The 22,311-nt window shown below is 39.0% G+C and overlaps 1 protein-coding gene across 4 annotated transcripts in view; it reads left to right on the forward strand.

Moving 5' to 3' along the window:
- The window catches only part of STAMBPL1 (STAM binding protein like 1), a 43,567-nt gene that overhangs the window by 17,123 nt on the left and 4,133 nt on the right, over window positions 1-22,311 (forward strand). For 3 of the 4 annotated variants that reach the window (XM_024121582.2, XM_024121580.2, XM_024121581.1), the window contains 7 exons: window positions 4,424-4,506; window positions 7,084-7,301; window positions 9,613-9,688; window positions 11,394-11,489; window positions 13,839-14,196; window positions 15,258-15,382; window positions 17,326-17,463. In XM_024121582.2, coding sequence (XP_023977350.1) covers window positions 4,477-4,506; window positions 7,084-7,301; window positions 9,613-9,688; window positions 11,394-11,489; window positions 13,839-14,196; window positions 15,258-15,382; window positions 17,326-17,463 — 1,041 coding nt within the window. In that variant the 5' untranslated portion in view covers window positions 4,424-4,476. Of the gene's footprint in view, window positions 1-4,423; window positions 4,507-7,061; window positions 7,302-9,612; window positions 9,689-11,393; window positions 11,490-13,838; window positions 14,197-15,257; window positions 15,383-17,325; window positions 17,464-22,311 lie in introns of all 4 variants that reach the window. The other variant, XM_028481663.2, reaches the window with a different exon arrangement.

Here is a 22,311-nt window from a genome sequence, read left to right on the forward strand (position 1 = left end):
TCCTGTGACTCAGGATATGCTCCTTTCTGCCTCTGTCGTTTAAGGCATGGGAGTGACCCTTTAACCTCCTTTTATCTAAATCAGATTAGGTCACTGCAGCCCACAGTCTAGGTTATGATCATTTCCTTTATCTCCAACTAAGTAAATTGCACCATGTTCTTCCAGGAAAACCTGAACTCTAACCCAGTGGGGAGAAGAAAGGCTGCTTTTGGCCAATTAGAAAAGAGACTACAGCATGTGGCATGAGGTGTTCTGGCCTCTCTCATCTGCCGCCCCTGCTTATCCACTTCCCTATAGCACTCAGCCTGAAAGGAGTGCCAGTGAGAAAACGACACGTTTGGGCGATGGTCTCACTGGCTGTCCTGTGTGCCCGGTCTCTCAGGAGACTCTTTCCTTCCTGGTTAGTCTTTTTTTTTTTTTTTTTTTTTTTTTTTTTTGTGGTATGCGGGCCTCTCTCTGCTGTGGCCCCTCCCGTTGCGGAGCACAGGCTCCGGACGCGCAGGCTCAGCGGCCATGGCTCACGGGCCCAGCCGCTCCGCGGCACGTGGGATCCTCCCAGACCGGGGCGCGAACCCGGTTCCCCTGCATCGGCGGCAGGCGGACGCACAACCACTGCGCCACCAGGGAAGCCCCCTGGTTAGTCTTTGTATTCTGGAAAATCTGGCTCTGTGTATGCAAGTAAGTCGGGATTCTGAGCTTAGCCCACCCGCCCCCGCAAAAAAAGGATTTAAGAAAAAAAAAAAAAAAAGAGAAGGAAAATTAAGGGAATTAATAATTAAGGCTAAAAAGGTCACAAAAGGAACACCGTGTTAACAGGTTAGATATTGTCCTCTTTTGTTCTTGGCGTTACTTGCTGCTGGTTTTAAAGGACAGAGTCATAGAGCTGCTTCCACATTTCCTTGGGGGCAGTTGAGACATAGAGATATCCAGGCTCTGTACCAACTAAAAAAAATATTTTTATATTAGAAAAAGAGAATGGGTATTGCAGATTATATAGCAGTCTGCCACATTTGCTCTTGTGGGTCTTGGGTTCTGTGAGGTAAGGTATCTCTTATTGTGCTCTCAGTTTTCTAATTATTTTAGTGAGACCTTAGTAGTACAAATGGAAGGTGATACTTGACCATTATTTTTTCATCTTTTAGATTCTCATGGCCCACTATATTTCTGGTTAGACTGAAGTAGCATGGTGAGGTTTTGTTTTGTTTGTTTGCGTAGTTGATCTAGAGCAGCGGGTTTTCAAATTTTTTGGTCATAAGACCACTTTACACTCTTATAAATTACTAAGGCACTAAAAAGCTTTGTTTCTGTGGGTTTTATCTATTTATATTTACCATATTAAAAATTGTAGCAGACATTTACAAGAAGATGCAAGTTAATGGCTCACTTGCATTAACTTGTACCCTATGGAACTCTCCACTATACAGATGGATGGTAAAAAAAGCAAATAATGTTTTAGTAATATTACAAAAATAATATTGACCTTGCAGACCCCTTGGGGACGCTGTATCACACTTTGACATCTACTGGTCTCGAGAACATAACCTGTTTATGCTGACATTGTTAATTGTTTATATTGCAGGGGATAAGTGCTAGGACTGCAGATTGAAAAATAAAGGAATTAAGGCAGGACCACTGCCACTGAGTAGTTAATGGTCCAAAAAGAAGCAGTTGACTGACCAACGTATAAACTTCTTTCTTATTAGATTTGAGGGGAGTTGGTTTCTGTTTCTGAATTATAAATAAATTTGTGTGTGGGAGTTAATAGAGTTAAAGAGAGATTTAACTATTGGTTTTCATCTATAGGAATTTAATAAATTCTGGTGTTCAAGATATATTGAATTAAGCATTTTCTATGTCTAGAAGCTCATTGCGGAAAAGTTTGATTTTTGTGCGCACTTACCATTGTTTTTGGCCGCCCAGCCCTGAATCTACCTTTTCTCACCTGGCACATCCCACTTTGCCTCCTATGGAAGTGTGAAGTGCTAGATATTTGCATTTTTAACTACCTTTGCAGCCTGGCTGCAGGCATGTGACCTAGGTTCTGCCAGTCAGGCACCTCCATCTCATATTTTGAAATAGAAACTAGTGACATGAAAAAATATGTGGCACCTCCACAGGTGGTTTCCTGGACAGCAGCTGGTGTTGGTGATGGAAGCCGCTGGCTCCCCCTCCCATCAGTGACAGGCAGCAGACCAGTGCTGCTGTGTGATTTGGGGTCGTGTTGCTGGGTATGCAGCCTCCAAGCCCAATTTCTCTGGCCTTCTTGGAAATTTGTGACCTTTCCATTATCATTCTGTGGATTCAAGAGTCAGTGCCTTTGCTTGCAACTAAGAATCCTGCTTGATACATTCTCAGATGCAGTGTCTTTCAAAGCATTGTTTGGAAGTCTCATGTATCGAAATGACCTGCACCACATCCTAACAATGCTATTGGTGGGCTTAAAACTAGGCGATCCAGAATCCTTTTGAGTGCCAGGAATCTGCATTTTAAAACAAGTCTCAGGGTTATATGATTTTAGAACTGCTGTACTAATGTTTCCAACTTTTTACATTATTTGTGCTCTGTTTAAGGATCTGAGTAACCCCTAAAAGAATTCATTCTTGGCTTTTAGGAGACTCTAATCAATGAGTAACTAGTATTTCCTTGTCCTCTTCTCTCCCCACCCAGCCTCCAATTCTCCATAAGCGTCTTTGTTCTGTCTCCTTAACTCTTTTAACGTCTTTTTTTTCCGTTTCATTCTCACCAAGAAGTGGTAATTCCCCCAAAGGGATTGCCTACATTCAGTGGTCCCAGGATTAATTTGGATTTTAAAACTACACTGTGACTGGGGCTCTCTGTAGGTCCTTTCTTTCTTGGGCATTTCTGCAACCTGCAGGCCTACAGCTTGATGTGTACTCCAGGGATTCCTGGAGAGGATGAAGGGGAAAGATCATAACACACTAAGTGACTTTCCTTGGAAGGATTTTCCAGCCATGGATTCAGGTCAGAAAATAGCACGGAAGGATTGAATAATCTACTTCGGAAGTTTTCGAGAATCCCAGAATGTTGTAACTTGAAAGAGTGTAGCTTAACCCCCTCATTTCATGAATGAGGAACTGAGGAGAAAATATGTGTTCAGCGTCGCATAAGTGATTAGTGGAATATAAAAGCCGACATAAATTTAGAAGTGGGAAGTGATCATGCAGAGCTCAACCTAAACTAGCATACAAAGGAAGGAGACTAACATTTACTGAGTGATTATTTGAACTTGGGTACATTCACTTAACATCCCTGAGCCTCAGTTTCCTCAACTGCAAAATCAAGATTCTAATAATGGTGGACATTGATATGATATTGACTATGTGCTGGGAACTGTTCTAAGCACTTTATGTGCTAAGTCATTTAATCCTTACCACAACGACATGACATAGGTACTATTATTTTCCCCCTTTATTCAGGTGCACAGAAAGGCTAGATATTTACCTGCAGTCACCCAGCTAGAGTATTCATTTTCTATTGCTGCATTGCAAATCCCCCCCGCCCCAGCTTCATGTGTTAAGACAACATACATTTATTATCTCACAGTTTTGTGGGTCAGGAGTCTAGGCACAGCATAACTAGGTCCGCTGCTTGGGGTTTCACAAGGCAGCAATGGAGGCGTCGACCAGGGTAAGGATCTGATCTGAGGCTTGGAGTCCTCTTCCAAGAGCACGTCATTCTTGGCAGAATTCATCTCCCTACTGCTGTGGAACTCAGGATGGCTGAGTCTTCCAGGTCAGCAGGAGAGGTCTCCCACTCAGGATAATCTCCCTTCTGATTAATTGAACCTCAAATGATTAGGGGCCTTAATATATCTGCAGAATCTCTTCATCTTTGCCATGTGACAGAATATAATAAACATGGGAGTAATCTCCCATCACCTTTGCTATGTTCTGCTGAGATGAGAAGCCAGTTACAGGTCTTGGCCAACTCAAGGGGAGGGGATTACATAAACCAGTGGATCCCAAGGGGCGGGAATCACAGCACCATCTTAGAATTTTACCTACCACAGCCAGTAAGACTTAGTTTAAGCCCAGATGGGCTCCAGGTCTGAGTCCATGCTTTCAATCACAATGACCTTCTTTCTCCTTTCGAAGCAAGTAAATCCACTTTATACCCTTGCATACATAGTGTTCTAAGTAAGATAACACCCAGCAGATTCATACTGGGTACTAGGCAATAACTAGTTCTCTTCACACTTCCTGTTTTAAAAGTCTGCTTCAAGAAACCTTACAACCACCTGCAGTTTTGTATTTTCAGGAAGAGATTTCCAATAGTCTCAGATTATATAAGTTATTTCAATTTGTTCATAATTTTTCTGAGGCAGAAATAAACCTGGCATTTGGGATTTGAGACTTGAGTTCTCAAGAAATAACCATAGCTCTGCCTTTTGTCTTTGAAACAGATGAAGTGATTGAGAAGAAACAATAAACACCATCATTTTGTAGACAGGACAACATGGATCAGCCGTTAACGGTGAATTCCCTGGTAGGTGGCATGAACTGATATTTTACATGTGGTCCGAAAACCCAAAAAGAAGAACAGAAACACACTGAATGTGAAATGAGTCACAGTTACTTCAAGAAGTTGAGCACTTGCCGTTTTCATCCATCTGCGTGGTCCTCTCCTTTGAGGAAGTGATTAATAAAACCATCTTTGCTAGAATTAAAAATAATGTGCTTTTTTTTTCCATGAAAGTGTGAAATTTTAATTTATCTGGTTCAATTCCAGGAGTGTAGTCCTTTAGCACAACACCGGGGAGAAATATTTCACAGATGACATTGTAGCAGGTACTTCAACTTCTTTGTGCCTCAGCTTCTTCCCAGATAAAAATTAGAGGCTTACCTTGTGTGGTAACGACCAAGGAAATAATTTTCTATTTAACACCTAGATGCTGCTTTGGGGTCTTTGGGTAAATGTGTGAATACTTGAAACTCTCATCCTTTTCATCTTTTCCCCTTACAGCCAACATAGTACACACCTTCTTGAGCTACATCTTAGAAGAAATAACGTGCTGGAGAGGAAATAACAGGAGCCTTGGGATCCCATGAGATTATTGTGTGTCCCAGATCAGTCTCTGAATGTGAATATAGGAACGTTATATAATCTCCATGGCCCTGTTTTTGTACTTTGTGCCTTACAACTTTTGGAAACCATAGTTTTAATGTTGCCAGCCTGTCCTTGGGGCTTGCTAAAAGAAAGCTGTCATTACCCTCCCCCTCCTCCTGATGACCCTCCCAAACCCACTCACTACCCCTGTAGCCCTGGGAGCAGCGGTATACTGAATACCCTATACACACAAGGCTTAGCACCAGAACATAAAGAAGTAGAGGGCCTGGTTCTTGCTCTGAAATAGGTTAGTGTTCTCTCTCTGAGGAAAACGTCCTTCACAGATGCTCAGTTGCTTTTGAGAGTATGTTTGAGGAGCAGAAAATTGTAGGAACTTTTCATTTTCTGACCCCATATTGTCAAGGCACTGTGGGATAATAAAGGCTGACCCATTTCCACCTCTGCAGAGGAAGGAGTCATCCTTATGGAGTGCCTTGTGTGTTTTTCTAGAACATTATGTAGGAATAATTAAAATTTTAGTGGACATGTCGATGTAAAAATGAACACTAAGGCTTTTTCCTCTGGAAAATTTATTTACATCTAAGAAGTTCATATGCAAATGAAACACTATAGATTGATGAAGAGTTTAGGCTATTTCCCAGTTTATCTCTGAAATCAATTTTAAACTTAGGAAGGGTAGCACCATTCCCATAAAGGGAAAATAAATCTTATTTTTTTCCTTCAGATAAAACGATAATTACAATCATGTTGCTCCCTGTCTCTCTTCCTCCTTTATTTGATACATTTATTGGTTATCATCTGTGTTGCAGGGAATATACTACATTCCAGAGGACAGAGATGAGTGTAAAATGATTCCTTTCCCTCATGGAGTTCATAAGGAGTCAAAAATACTTGTATACAAATAATTATAATTCAGGGTAGACTGTATAGTAATGAAAAACAGACAAGTTACTTTTGTGCACACAGGAGGCTAGAAGTCTGCTTTAGAAAATGCCCTAATTTCCATAGATTTTTTTTTTTTTCCAGTAACTTTCTGATATCATTGAAATATTTACCTGTGGTCAAATAACAATATTTTTGGAACACAGTCAGGATTATTTGTTTACGTGGGGTTTATGGCTGCTTTCACACCAGCGGACCTGAGTAGCTGCCATGGAGACTATATGTCCCACTGAGCCTAAGAAACTTGCTATATGGCCTTTAACAGAAAAAATTTGGCTTTTTCACCTTTCAGAAGCACTGACTTTTTATTGAAGAATTGAATAATTATCCTGAATGTATATGTTCCATGTTTTTTCAGATGTGTATAGATGTTGTTTTTATTAATAAAATACAAATGTATTAATATCACAGACTTTTTTTTAGTAATTACTATTATTTTTTCAGCCAGGGAATAATTAATGGTGTAGTTACTATTATGTCGAACTCTGAGAGTGTCTTTATGTTAAAAAAGGGGTGGGGGGAATGGCCATATGCTTGAAAAGGTTTTTCCTGGAATTATTGGTGGGGTTTTATTCACTTGGTAAAGATACAGGGAGGCCCTGAAAGCTACTTATAAAACCAGATGTGTTTTGGAATAGAATTGAATCCTGATAGTAACTTCGAATCCAAGCCATCTCTTGGAGGCCCTTCAAGTATAATGACGTGATCCCTACCCTGGTAGGAATCCATCTCTTGGCTTGCTTCCGTGAGGATATAAGGGTCAATGATATTTTACCTAAAATGACCTAAAACATTTGCATACCCAGGAACTGCCACATAATTGTAGCTGAAACCTATAAGAGGTCTTAGTCCAAAAGAGTGTATGTTTACCCTGGAGATGTGTGTCTTTTTGGTGTGTAGACCACATGTTTAAGCAAAAAGACTTATTTTTATCGTATCATTAACTCTTAAGAAAAACTTTCCTTAGGTATTGATGTCAGGTATTTAGTACCTGTATAATTTCAGTCATGTTCATTTCTTCTTATAACCAGAGATTCAAATTCGACTTTGCAGAAAAAGTTAGCTGCGACGCCGGACCACAGGGATGTTTCCCTCAGCCCGGAAGAGCGAGTGCGCGCCCTAAGCAAGCTGGGTTGTAATATCACCATCAATGAAGATATCACTCCGCGCCGCTACTTTAGATCCGGAGTAGAAATGGAGAGAATGGCGTCCGTGTATTTGGAGGAAGGAAACTTGGAAAATGCCTTTGTTCTTTATAATAAATTTATAACGTAAGTGTTTTATTTTGGAGGTCTTCGAAATGAGAAAATTGGGGAAAATATTTACATGGTATTTTGGTGAGACAGCTTAGATGCCGGCATGTTTTCATTTTCAGACTGAATTTACAATCTCCCAAAGCATGAGATGTCCAGGTTTTTAAGTTACCAAGTAATGTACTCAAAGGCGGCCTTACACCATCTCTGAGGCTTAGGGGTGAATGATCAGGGATGGGGCGAAGCTCAGAGATGTCAGACACCTTTCAACAGGCCAGCGCAGTAAGCAGCATGCCCCTTCCCTCTCTTCACAAATAAAATTTCTTGTTTTGTGTCATTCTTCCTTCACAGGAATGCAAGCTTTATGAAAGCAGACATCATATTGTAGCTCCATCTACAACACCTGGAATGTGCCATTAACATTTTAAATATTTAATTTGATGGGTTGAGACTAGGGGATAAATTGACGATCCTAGGAAGGAACTGATTCCGGGACAGAGTGTAGTAGTTGGTTTCACATTGTAGTTAGTATTTTTTTAAGGCAATTATTTAGCTGTGTAAGAATTGTATGTATAAAAGAGCTTCCAAAATATTGAGTGAAAGTGGCTCCATCAAAACAGCCATGTAAAAATATCACACTTCACATTAGATAGATATTTGTTAGTAAGATATCGTAGTTTGAACTAAAAGAAATGGGATTTGGGTTTTCCATACCAATTTGCCAGCTTACTGATTGGGAGAATCTCCTGTTACCAAAAATTATTTCATCTGAGCTGAACCCCTTATTTTTGTTTTAACTGGAAATCACACATTGATTAATTGTATTAGTTTAGCTGGGGACTTAACCTGAGAACATTCAAGAAGCTGAAAAGATCAACTGTTTTAAATACTGCATCCATGATTCTACCATGGGCGAAATTAAAGGCAGTTAATATGGTGTGCAAAGTGGGCTCTGCACCTTATTCAAGTTAATTAACTTCTTGGAAATTTGGAGAATAGTTGGCAACATTCATCCTACCTGGGAAAAATCAAGTTTCTATAAAGTTAAGCAATAACTATGAAATTGGACATTATAAACTGTCATTGATAGCACACATTTTCCATTTTAGTTTCTGAACTATAAGTTACTAATTGATAATATTTTTTTCACCTTCTTCTGGGTTTTGCACACATACACGTAAGTGTGGTAAAGGGCCACTACACTCTCTGAGTTACTGAGTAATCAGAATATTTGAATTCTCTCCTGTCATTAACTATATGACCATAGGTAATTCAGTTATCCTCTGTGAGTTCAGTTTCTAATCTACATAAATGAAAGACTTATGGGTGAAAATCTCTCAAGTCTCTTCAACTCTAAATGTCTATGACTTTATGCTACTTACAAAAGCCTTAGGCAACTGACACACCTTATGTAGTCTCTTTAGGCTTTAATTTTCTTATCTGAGAGATAAGAGTTGTAATACCATTCCTCTGTATTCTATAGATGAGATGATGATTGTATGTGTGATTTGTAAACAACAGAACATCAGTAGTTATAAGGTATAACATATTAGTTGATCAAAAATAGTATTTGCTCTAAGCTTTTCATTCATTTAACAAATATTTATTGAACATTCATTATGAGAGGGACACCATTCTACAGGCTAAGAATACATCAATAAGGAAAAAACAAAAACAAAACCAGAATTTCCTGCCCTTGTGGAAGCAATATCTTCACTTTACCTGGAAGCAATGTACCTGGTTTGCTGTACTGATTTCCTTTCATTTTTATTGTCCCTTGTTCCTCCAAAGGTGATGAAAAATAATTAACTCTTAATTAGCACCTCCTAATCCATTAAGGATTCTGGCTGACATTTGTCTGAGTTACGAATTTTCATTTAAGAGTTTTTAATATAGACACCATGGCACTACTGATTCATCAGTGGCCCTTTGAGTCTTTCAGTGGTGAGAAGGGGTTACATCCATCTTTCCAACCTCTTACCTTTTCACATGATCCTCAGTGTTGCCAGCACTACACATAAGTAAAATGATGCTCAAGTGGGATATAGTGCCGAAGACCCGAGAAAAACCAAAGTGATGTGGTCTCTTCAGGGAGCATCCCAACTTTAACCCTCTTAACCTCAGTGCTTAGTTTGCTGAGCTCAACTACCCTGTAATGCCAAAATCATACTTGGGCCAACCTTTGATGGAAAGGCAAATGGAAAGAATATAGGTTAAATAATGTTATTAACCGTATCCTTTTTGAAAAGGAGGCTCATTCTCAAATTAGAAGCCATCGTTGAGCTTTTTCTGTCATATAATGCTAAGGACGTGTTTTCTTTTTCTGCAGTTTGTTTGTAGAAAAGCTTCCTAACCATCGAGATTACCAGCAATGTGCAGTACCTGAAAAGCAGGATATTATGAAGGTATTGTGGGGTAGACTCTCCCCCGGGGGGTTCAAATATTCCACAAGTATCCATTATTGATTCATCCCCTTCCTCTCCTCCTCCGTCTCATCCTCTCAAGAGTTTAAGCACAAAAGATTTATTCCATTAGCTATGATGTTTCGATCTCTTCCTAGACCTTTAATCATCATTACTGTGGGATGTCTACTTGAAACGAGAAAAAAAAAAAATCAAGAATGTACTTAATCATCTTAAGACGTGAAGAAGGAATTATTTTATGATTCCTCCCAGAGATTGAGAGAACGGTTGTCTATTTCCCCATACTTATTTGAGACAGTCATTTTGACTGGTTTTGATTATTCCATACAATTCTGAGCCCAGAACCTGTTTGAATATCAGTGTTGATTATTAAGGCAGCCACAAAGTTCTAGTCATTCTCTTCTTATAGTACTAGCCTATGAGACAGTAAAGTGTTTAGTGAGTGGCCTGAAATATTACAAAGGAAAAGGAAGGTTGTTGAAATGTATTTATTTACCATCAACGTTTGCTGCATATATAGTTCCAAATATCTTTAGCTAAGAATATATCCTTTTAGATAACATTTTGAAATGTTTTCCATTTATTTGTCTTAAGTAGTTTGGATTGATTTTATATGATGGAAGATAAAACAATGTATACAAAGTCAATCACAGAATGAAATTTTAAATTACTCTCAAAAAATATTTTACCACATAACAGAATAAAAGCTTTCTTACCAGCTATGTCAGGCCTGGGGGTGCCTGTAAGCAGAACACAAATTTTTGTCAAATGGTCATCTACATTTTAAAATTTCTGTACACTATCTGAAGGGTCATTCATTATCAGGCCTTTGAGTAGCATTTCCCCTCAATTCTCTTGTTCACGTAAACTCAGAAAATTCTGTATGGAAACCAAGGTCTTAGGCTGCCAAGGTGACTCTTTTACTCTAATTTAGGGTTATTCTTATTTTTACTTGTAGGGAAAGAATTCTCCAAAAGCATATACATTTTCTGTTTGTGCTTGAATAAATGGATGGATGGATGGATGACAAAAGATTGGCTAGAGTTAGGAGTTTTAGTCCTAATGAGGCCATTAGCTAGTTGTATGACATTGGACAAGCCTTTCAATCTCTCTAGGCCTTTGTTTCCTCATCTCTACAAAGGTGGGGCTGGTGGGTGCTTGGACTGTATCAGATTTTCCTGCATTATGAATCACTGGGAAATTGTCTGAGATCCAGATCCCAATCCCTTCTCTAAACATGTTGTCTCAGTAGGTCTTGGGTTAGGCCTGGGAATCTATATTTTTATAAAAAGTGCCTCAGCTGCTTTTTACAGTCTGTTAAACCTAGGGATCCCTACTTACGGTATTCTCTGAGGTCCCTTCTAACTATGATGCCATAAAATTTACCTACCATGGAATGTGCAGTTATAAACCCACTACCTAAAAATGAGGTACCTACTAAACAAAATGCTTATCTAACCAGTGAAGTCAGTAAAGGTCTTACAAAGGGGATATTTTTTTCTCTTCTCTACTGAAAAGTTATATTTTGGAGCCCTAGAAAAGATTGATTTTTCCACAATCATCTTTGGTTACTTGTGTCTTGATTTCTAATGCACATACCAGCTGTTTTTCTTTCAAAGCTGATGATCTGAAAGCTGACTATACTGAAAATCCCACTAATCAATATGTATATATATATTTTTAAAAGAAACTGAAGGAGATTGCATTCCCAAGGACAGATGAATTGAAAAAGGACCTTTTAAAGAAATATAACGTAGAATACCAAGAATATTTGCAAAGCGAAGTAAGTTCAATTGGTATATTTATTGCATGACTGTTTTCTGTGCAAGTATTTTTTGAATTTCATTTTAATGAGTTTTTCAAATGTCATATGCATTCAAATTAAAAATTAAAAATACAGTGATGTAAAACCCATAAAAAATTCATGTTGATATCCTGGTTAAGCATTTGCACCAAAGATGTGGTATTTTTATTTCCTGACAACAGCTAATAAAGTGAAGCATTAGAAAATAGACTTCTTACAGTGATTTAAACAGAGCTTTTTGACCAACTCTTGCCAATGTAATCTTGAGCCAGATGGCTGCTCTTTAGCAATGAAAGGAGACAGTAAGAGAGGTAGGTAGAACAGTATATGGATTCTGATGTGTCTAATTATGTATGCCTTGGAAATGTGAATTTGATTCTTAAATATTATAATCAGTATAACATCCAGATGGAATAATGGCTAACCATATGAGTGAAATGTAATCATATCACCAAGGGGTGATGGCTCCTGGATTCTTATTAAATAGAGAGTGAAAATGAAAATGATGTCTGAGACTGAAGGGCATCAAAAGAAGAAGCTGACCAGTCAGTCTATAAGATACTCCAGTTCAACACTTGAACTCTTAATATTTACAGCATAATGATAAAGGTTGTTTTGCTTTTTTGTTTGGCTATGTGTTTATGTGCTTTGGAAGTTGTCACTTTTACTGACTATCAGTTCAGTCCAACCTTGTTACCTCGGAGTATGGTCACAGGCCTTCTCTACTTCCTTTGGTATGGCTAGAAGGCAGGTTTGAGTGAGCTGTTTGCACTGAGTGACAAGGAATGTTGCAATGAGAAGATTTCCCCCAGTGTGGATACTGATGATTTGATTTGAACTATAAAAGATAAAAGTGATTTTGGCAGCTTGGACAGAACAGCAGGAAGGGATTAAACTTAAGAGCCCAGTTAAGTTCCCTTCCCTACTCAGCAATGTGCATACTGGTCCCCTCAGGAGCTCTCTGGGAGGAACAGCCTCAGCAGTTGTTACCTGGTCTGCCTTTGGTGACACCAATTACTTCATAGTCCATAGCAGGATCCCAAGTATATGACATGTAGAACTCTTTGGGGGATAGAATGGTAGGCTTTACGCCTGGGAGAGATGAACAGACACACTGATAAGCCTTTGCTACAGGCAACACTCACATCACCTGGGAGCCTGTTGGAATGCAGATTCTCAGGCCCCACCCCAGACCTGCTGAAGGCCAGTCTGCTCTATAACAAGACCCAGAGTGCATATCAAAGTGTAACCTGATATGCTGTAAGTTTACACTGCTGTAAGCTCTGTCCCCCACCCCACCGCTGCCTTATAGTAGCTCCCAAAGTCTAGTTTTCATCAAAATTATTTGGGAAGCTTGTTAAAGATTTATTTTCTGACCTAATAATGCCTGGATATTTTTGTTAAGACTGGGGAGCTTGGGAATCTTCTTTTTTTTTTTTTTTGTGGTATGCGGGCCTCCCTCTGCTGTGGCCTCTCCCGTTGCGGAGCACAGGCTCCGGACGCGCAGGCCCAGCGGCCATGGCTCACGGGCCCAGCCGCTCCGCGGCATGTGGGATCCTCCCAGACCGGGGCGCGAACCCGGTTCCCCTGCATCGGCAGGCGGACGCGCAACCACTGCGCCACCAGGGAAGCCCCGGGAATCTTCATTTTTAATAAAACTCCTAGTAGTTTGTTCTGATAGAGTTGATTGGACCACATTCTGAGAACCATTTGTTAGTGATTCCCCCTTCTCCATAAAGTTCCAGCAGTATGAGTTATAGAGTCAAATGCAAGAGGTTCTAGGGTGGCACTGTCCCATAGAACTTTGTGTGATGATGGAATTGCTCTATTTGGCACTCTCTGATATGGGAGGCACTAGCCTGTGGTACTTCAAATGTGGCTAGTGAGAACTGAGGAGTTGAATTTCTAATTTCATTTCATTTTAATTAAACTTAGATAGTCACATGTAGCTAGTGGCTACTATATTGGACAGTGCAGTCCAGGGTGATATAACTATTTCTGAGGTATGGTCTGATCAGTCAGGCTGTGCAGACAATCCTGACTTTGATTTACTAATATTTAAAAGCACAGGAGGGTGGAGGGAACTTGATTGTCCTGGCCTGTCTCTGGTAAAATATGAGTGGATTTAGAACTGCTCCCGTAATCAGATTAAGGGGCTTTTGCCACGATGTTATATATTTTCCTGGCAGTCTCAGGAGTGTCCCTGTGGGCATATCGCAGTATCTAGCTGTGTCTCTCCGTCTGCTAGAAGATTGAAACTGTCTAATCCCAGTTTGATGCCTTTGCCTTGGAAACTAACCTTTTCTTCTGGCAACCACATTTTTTTAGAACAAATATAAAGCTGAAATTCTCAAAAAACTGGAGCATCAGAGATTGATAGAGGCAGAAAGGAAGCGGATCGCTCAGATGCGCCAGCAGCAGCTAGAATCGGAGCAGTTCTTGTTTTTCGAAGATCAGCTCAAGAAGCAAGAATTAGCCCGGAGTCAGATGCGAAGCCAGGAAACTCCAGCACAGTCAGAGCAGATTGATGGGAGTGCTTTGTCCTGCTTTTCCACACACCAGAACAATTCCTTGCTGAATGTATTTGCAGATCAGCCTAATAAAAGTGATGCAACCAATTACGCTGGCCACTCGCCTCCCGTAAACAGGGCCTTAAAGCCAGCTGCAACTCTAAGTGCTGTTCAGAGTAAGTGAGGAAATGCACCCCACAAGACATGGAATCTCCTCTAATGGAACCATATTTCTGTGACATCTGGGAGGGGTCTCCTCATTTTATTGTTAGTTGTGGTAGTTCCCCTACATGATGTGATGTGAATGACAATATCATCTGACTTTTGCTATATGTAACCTCAGAATTCAGGAAATGTGATTTACCCCCTGGTAGAACAGAGACTCCATAATAAACAGCACTGTATTTGATCATGGTACAGAGATTTTAAGAGAGAAAAATTCCGAGCATTTTTTTTTCCTTTCACGTATTTTGACCAAGAAGCACTGAATCCTAAAGGTAAACACACTGGAGAGGAAAGAAGATGCTGGAAAACTTGTTTGTTCAGAACCTTGTTCAGTCATTAAATTTAAATATTTAGCATTTCCCTAGCCCAGGAGGATCTGTACACATGGGTGTTAACCTCCAAAGGGGTTATGTGTTTCTGCCAAAAGTTAGTGCTGCCTGGACTGCAACATCAGTGCTGGCAGCTTTCCAAAACCAAACGGGAAAATTTCCCAGCAGACACTGTTAAGTGGAATTTATATTTCCATTTATTTTGAAAGAGTTATGATAAGCAACCATTTTATAAATTACTCTACTGCCAGTTATTTCCAAAAACATGGTGCTTTTACCTAATGATCACCAACTTTCATAAGATATAAGTAACACATGGCAAACACAAAAAAAGATTTATCCTACCACTTATAGAATATGAGATGTATTCTATGCAGGCTATGCACTTTGTGCCAAAAGAAAACACACACATACATGTAAATAGTTGATATAAGGCACAAAGATGTAAAAGTGCTTGCACCTTCCCACTTGTATATGAATAATTTATATGCAAGGGGTAATTTTACCTTCCTTCTAGTCAATGTTCACTTTTACAAGTTTTAAAATGAAATACAGAAAGTGGAGCACCTGATTATTTCATTTTTGAAATTTATATTTACCTGCAGTCACTTGCTAAAAACAGTTTTGAAGGATAGGATGTAAGGTTTGTTCTTTTTGTTTTTTCTCCCTTTTCTGTTTCTTAGATTTAGTGGTTGAAGGACTGAGATACGTCGTTTTATCAAGAGATCTTTGCCACAGATTTCTGCTCCTGGCAGAATCTAATACAGTGAGAGGAATAGAAACCTGTGGAATACTCTGTGGGAAACTGGTATGGTCTTTGTTTCATATCTTCCCTGCACAGGATACTTTCAGTAGAGCTGGCTTTCTTGTGATAAGCTGAGCAGAACAAAAGCATCCTAAGTTTCGTAAACATTGTGAAATTAACCTAATATAGATTAATTTCATAAAACTACTGTCATTATTAATGGAATTATCCTTCTAGAAAATGGATTGTAAAATTTCAGAGATACTATAAAAGTTTATTGTAAAGAACTAATCAAACCGTAAGTTAAATCTTTGTTTAGAAAAAGGGTGGCTTTCAGATTTTCAGATTTCCAGAACCATCTAGTTTTCTGAATCAAATTTCCGTTGCAATTGTTAGTTTCACATATATTCCTATAATTAACTCAACCTGCTTTTGTCTGTGGTAGATGTAATCTTGCCACCTTTTTTCAGATACATGCAGAATAAAGCTAGGGTTTTGTTGTTTTCTTTAAGGCAGTAGTTTCAACAAACTGAAATCTTATAGCACAGGTCATATTTAAGTATGGAAGATTTTATCAGAAATAAGTGATGAAAGACAATATCAAACTAGAAGGAGATAAAAGAGAGAATATACATTTAATTTCCTACTTCAAGAAAGAGGAACAATGTTTCTTTGGAAGTGCCTTTGTACCCTCTGTGGGGTATCAGTTTGTATATCTAAGTCCGGGCACATTTTCATCCCTAAACATTTACTTGGGAACTGTTATTTAACTGAATAAGATGTTTCATTCAACACACATTCTCCTACTGTATTCCAGTGTTGAATCATCACGTTTCCCCCAGGGCAGAAGAAACACAGGAGACAAGTAAAGGAGAGTGACCTGCCATCTCCTCTCCACAGCCACCTTCTTTGCCCTGCAGCGGGCAGTATGCTATGGATGCTTCTTCCCCAAGACCACATGTTGTACTTAGTTTGATTCACTCATTCATTGATTCATTCTTCATTCATTCCTTCATCAGACAGGCATTCAGTCGCCTACAACAGCTTCAGTCTTTGCCACATGATGCTTATAAAGAACCAGAGAGATGATTAATTATAAATGGAGCTGGGTGCTCTCGGTGGAAGTGCAGGGTATCATGGGAAGGTGTAACTGGGAAACCCTGCCTGGGAGGGTCAAGAAGGGGTTCCTTGAAAGCCGATGTTTATACTGCATACGTTTAGAATACATAAAGTTAGCCATAAAAGGAGGGACTGGGATGGAGAGAAGTGTTATAATCAAGGCCAAAGGAATAGGGCCCAGTTTGCAGAAGTGCCCTAAGACTAGAGACAAGATGGTGCTGTGCAAGGATGGACAGCTCCTCACCACACAAACTTCTTTTTTCTGAGGATCCTATCACTACTTTACAACCCTCTTCCTTTCAACTCTTATCTTTTACCTAAGGGGGGTGCAATTTGTTTTTCCTTTCTCTTTATCTGATTGCCAATCCAAAACATTACCTTAATTATGAAAAATCCCAGTGAATTCCACCCCCCCCATAGTAGAAGAAAGTCGTAAATCTTCACGCAAAATTAAATAACAATAAACTAAAAACAAGACCATCAACCTTCACAAACCTTAGAAATGTCCTTCAATCAAACCACAAAATTATTTAATTAGCATCTCCCCACCAAATAAACCTGCTGCTGTTTTGTTCTGATTTTTACCATTGCAGATGTAATATAACACACCATTATTTATTAGCTAAACTTCCAGGGAACAGCCCAGGATGCTAATTCCTATTTATGATACATTTTATATTGTGAAAATGGGTTTCAGGCTCCAAACAACTGACTCTCAAATTTTTGGCAGATGATCCGTGTTCAGGTATGGGGCTTTGTTTTTGAATTGTGATGGGTCGGGGTGGGAGATTGATGATGTAAGCGGTCTTGTTAAAACATTATACTTCCTACTCAGGCTTTTTTTTTCTGTCAGATGCTTATTATTCTCTTTGCTATTTGTTTTTCAGACGCATAATGAATTTACTATTACCCACTTAATCGTGCCAAAACAGTCTGCGGGACCAGACTATTGCGACGTGGAGAATGTAGAGGAATTATTCAGTGTCCAGGATCAACACAATCTCCTCACTCTGGGATGGATCCATGTACGTTTCACCTTTTGGGTTTCAGTTTATTTATTTTTTTTGGCGGGCTGTTTTCCTTCTGGAGGAAGTTTAGCTTAAGAAATAGTTTCTTATTTTTAAAATTTTCAAGTGTAATAAATGTCATCGTTTTAAAGCATTTTCTTCAATGTTAGGCCGTGTCTACATCTGTCAAATCCAGATTTGGAGAGGGCTATAGTATGCTTTTTCCTACCATCCCAAGTTGAAAGAGAGATAAACATTTGGAAATCAGCTGACTTGTTTTGATGATTTTATGTAGTCTAAGGGAGACCTAGGCAGATTTTTAACTAATATGATTAGACAATTATTAACACTCTCTTTCCCATGGCTGTGGGTCTAAAGTAAATTATTTTAAGAAAATTTCTGAAAAGGTCTCTTTTAAAAAGGTGTTTGTACCTATCAAACAGGGACCTTACCCTCCACTTCACCTCCCCTACAGGCCAAGGATGTATGCGTCGCTGTATAAACAGCCACGGAGTAGGGCCAAAAACATTGGGTTCCAACATCCACCAGGCCACCATAGGAGCAGGAAAGGCCTTACAAATCAAAAGACAAGAGTTTAAGTATCAGCTCTGCTAAGAATTCACTATAGGAATGTTGGCAAGTTATTTAAGCAATCTGAGCATCAGGTTTATCATCCATACAATGGGGACCATAATAATGGACTTCATGTGATAGTGAGATAATGCCAGTGAATTTCTTAGCACATTTTTTCTAGCAACTCAGAATATTGTAGCTGATGATATTTGGTGATGATATTGTACTTTTCCTATCCATGGTTTCATCTATCTGGGGACATTTTTCCGTTCAGTCTCACACATCTGGGCCTGGGGTAGGAACAAGTCATCTCACGGCATGAGGTGCTAGTCAGGGTTTCCCGGGCACATCCTAGGGACCTCCAAGGGCCTCTGAAGAGTGAGAGGGAGCCATTTCTTATTTTACTTGCTTTATAGAGAAGTATTGAGGAGGGGCAGGGCACACATCCTCACCCACACCTCAACACACACACACACACACACACAATCAACAAGCTTTTGGTGTTTTGTAATTCAGGAGGGCAGAGGAGACGAGTCCTAGCTCCACCTGCAAATTACTGTGTGCCTGTACAGTCCTTCGATCAGGACTCCTAGCGTCCTGTTTCCAGGTTCCCTCATTGATCCAGTTAGGGCTAATGAATGCCTTCTTTCCCTCACCGATTTGTGTGAGCTGTAAGCAACATACTAGATGTGAAAGCCCTTTGAAAACTATAAACCACCTCTCAAATACAAGAAATTATTTATAATGAAGACTTTGCAAAAATTTTCTGTATGTCTGTTTGTTTTCCTTACCAGTATGCGCCTTACTGTTTGCTTAGAAATTGGGTAATTTTAAAGGCATTATTTAGTTTAATGTAATTTTCTGTAACAAGAATGCATTTTAAAGGAAAACAAATTGTAGCAAAGCAATTGTAACATAAACTGAGAAAGAATGACAGTTAAATTACACTTATGTTGAAAAGTCAGTGTTAGTTTATCTCATAAAACATTTTCCAGATCAGAAACAAAAGATTTTCCCTTATGACATGTACATATAATGTATGCAATAATGAAGTCATTTAAATAATGAATTTAGCATAATTTTAGAATCCTAAGACTTTGCTTTTTTTAAATTTTACCATGTCAGATTGTGGTGGTTCAATGAAATCAGTAACATGTTTTATTTCTAAACTTCAGTGGTTGTAATGACTTTTTGTGATGGTTTTTATTGGCATAACAATAGCAACAAATTCCAGAGCTAACATTTTTTGGATATAAATTGGTCATAGGAAAGAAAGGTTGAATCAGAATCAGATGGATCTGGATTTCAATTTAGACATCTCAGCTTAACTAGCTCTATGCCCTTCAGCATGTTATTTACTCTTCTGCTTAGCTCAGTTTCCTCATCTGGTAAAATGGGGATAATAACAGCACTCATCTCATCTTGTAAAATTAATTCATGGAAAAGTGATTAGTTCAGTGCCTGGCATGTTATTCAATTGTGATAAATGGCATCAGCTGCTGATGTTGTCATCATCGTCATTACCATCATCATCATTTTTATCTCCATCGAATCGGGGCATGGGATTGGAGCACCATTCTCCCATGGGAGAGCTGTCCTTATTGGAGCTGGAGTGATTCCTCTTGGCAGAAATGAAGGACTCAGAATATCTTAAGGTGCAACACAAAGACACAAAACAGAAACAATGAAGACAAAACAAAAACAAACAACAGAATGTCTTAACAGTGTGCATTCAGTCTGGAAATAAGTTGAAGGGAGAGTGATTTGTCTGTTTGACAATCTGCTTGCTGCCTCCATAGCACTAGAGCTTCTTTGAACACTTCTTACTTTTTCATCAAGGCATAAAAGGCTTTATGTATGAATAGAAGGTTTTCACTGAATCAGGTAACAGGCAGTCAGACCCTCCCACTCATGCCCTCACTAAAGATTTGGGCTTTAAAAGCTAATTTCTGGGGCTTCCCTGGTGGCGCAGTGGTTGGGAGTCCGCCTGCCGATGTAGGGGGCGCGGGTTCGTGCCCCGGTCCAGGAGGATCCCGCGTGCCGCGGAGCGGCTGGGCCCGTGGGCCACGGCCGCTGGGCCTGTGCGTCCAGAGCCTGTGCTCCGCGACGGGAGAGGCCGCGGCACTGAGAGGCCCGCATACCACAGAAAAAAATAAAAATAAATAAAAATAAAATAAAAAATAAAAGCTAATTTCTATTCTTAAGTTGATCTAGGTCTTTGAAGACCAATAGTTATTTTTTCCCTGCCGACTGTGCGTCCGGAGCCTGTGCTCCGCGACGGGAGAGGCCGCGGCACTGAGAGGCCCGCATACCACAGAAAAAAATAAAAATAAATAAAAATAAAATAAAAAATAAAAGCTAATTTCTATTCTTAAGTTGATCTAGGTCTTTGAAGACCAATAGTTATTTTTTCCCTGCCGAACATTTATCTTTCTATAAATAGGTATCAATGGATTTTACCTTCATTTTATTAAATAAAGTAGAAAGGGGTTTTGAAATCTTGCATTTCTTCAACAGATCATAGTTATGTGTAAAGGCATGAAGCGGTTTCTATGGGCCTATGCCCTCTAGTTAATAATGACAACATGAGACAGTCTCTTCAATAAGATATGCTGGCAAAAGTATAAAAAAGCTACCTGTAGAAGAATGAAATTAGAACAGTCTGTAATGCCATACACAAAAATAAACTCAATATGGATTAAAGACCTAAATGTAAGAGGTGATACTATAAAACTCTTAGAGGAAAACATAGGCAGAACCCTCTCTGACATAAATCACAGCAAGATCTTTTTTGATCCGCCACTTAGAGTAATGAAAAACTAAAGATAATAAATAAATAAATAATAAACAAATGGGACCTAATGAAACTTAAAAGCTTTTGCACAACAAAGGAAACCATAAACAAAAGGAAAGACAACCCACAGAATGGGAGAAAATATTTGCAAATGAAGCAACTGACAAGGGATTAACCTCTAAAATATACAAACAGCTCATGTAGCTCAATATAAAGAAAACAAGCAACCTAATCAAAAAATGGGCAGAAGATCTAAATAGACATTTCTCCAATGAAGACATACAGATGGCCAAAAGCACATGAAAAGATGTTTAACATCGCTAATTATTAGAGAAATGCAAATCAAAACTACAATGAGGTATCACCTCACACCAGTCAGAATGGGCATCATCAGAAAATCTACAAACAGTAAATGCTGGAGAGGGTGTGGAGAAAGGGAGCCCTCCTGCACTATTGGTGGTAATGTACATTGGTACAACCGCTATGGAGAATAGTATGGAGGCTCCTTAAAAAACTAAAAATAGAACTACCATATGATCTAGCAGTCCCACTCCTGGGCATATATCTGGAGAAAACCATAATTCAAAAAGATACACGCACCCCAATGTTCATTGCAGCACTATTTACAATAGACAGGACGTGGAAGCAACCTAAATATCCATCGACAGATGAATAGATAAAGATGTGGTACGTATATACAATGGAATATTACTCAGCCATAAAAAAGAATGAAATAATGCCATTTGCAGCAACATGGATGGACCTAGACATTATCATACTAAGTGAAGTAAGCCAGACAGAGAAAGACAAATATCCTATGATATCACATACATGGAATCTAAAAGAAAATGATACAGATAAACTTATATGCAAAATAGAAATAGACCCACAGACAGAAAACAAACTTATGGTTACCAAAGGGGAAAGGGGGAGAGGGATAAATTTGGAGTTTGGGATTAACAGATACATACTACTATATATAAAATAATCAACAAGGACCTATTGTATGGCACAGGAAACTCTCCTCAATATTCTGTAATGACCTATATAGGAAAAGAATTTGAAAAAGAATGGATATCTGTACATGTATAACTGAATCACTTTGTAGTACATCTGAAACTAACACAACATTGTAAATCAACTATATTCCGATATAAAATAAAAATTAAATTTAAAAAATGACAACATTACAATAAAAAGAGCGATAACAACAGTAATCATAAAAGCTAATGATTTTGATTCCTTTCTCTGTGCTAGGCACTGTTTTAAGAATTTTACATGGATCATCTCATTTAAGTTTCATAACAATCCCATGAAGAAAATGATTATTATCCTTATTTTACAATTGCTGAAATAGGCATGAGGAGGTTATGGAATCTTTGCAGTGTCATACAGCTAGGGAGCGATGGAGCCAGGACCCAGCAGGACGGGGACGTTGGATACATGATTTAAGTGGTCGCATCCCTTTTTCAATGGTGGTTGGGGTTTGCTGTGAATTA

Source organism: Physeter macrocephalus, chromosome 20, assembly GCF_002837175.3.
Source record: "Physeter macrocephalus isolate SW-GA chromosome 20, ASM283717v5, whole genome shotgun sequence".
NCBI classification, from domain to species: Eukaryota; Metazoa; Chordata; class Mammalia; order Artiodactyla; family Physeteridae; genus Physeter; species Physeter macrocephalus.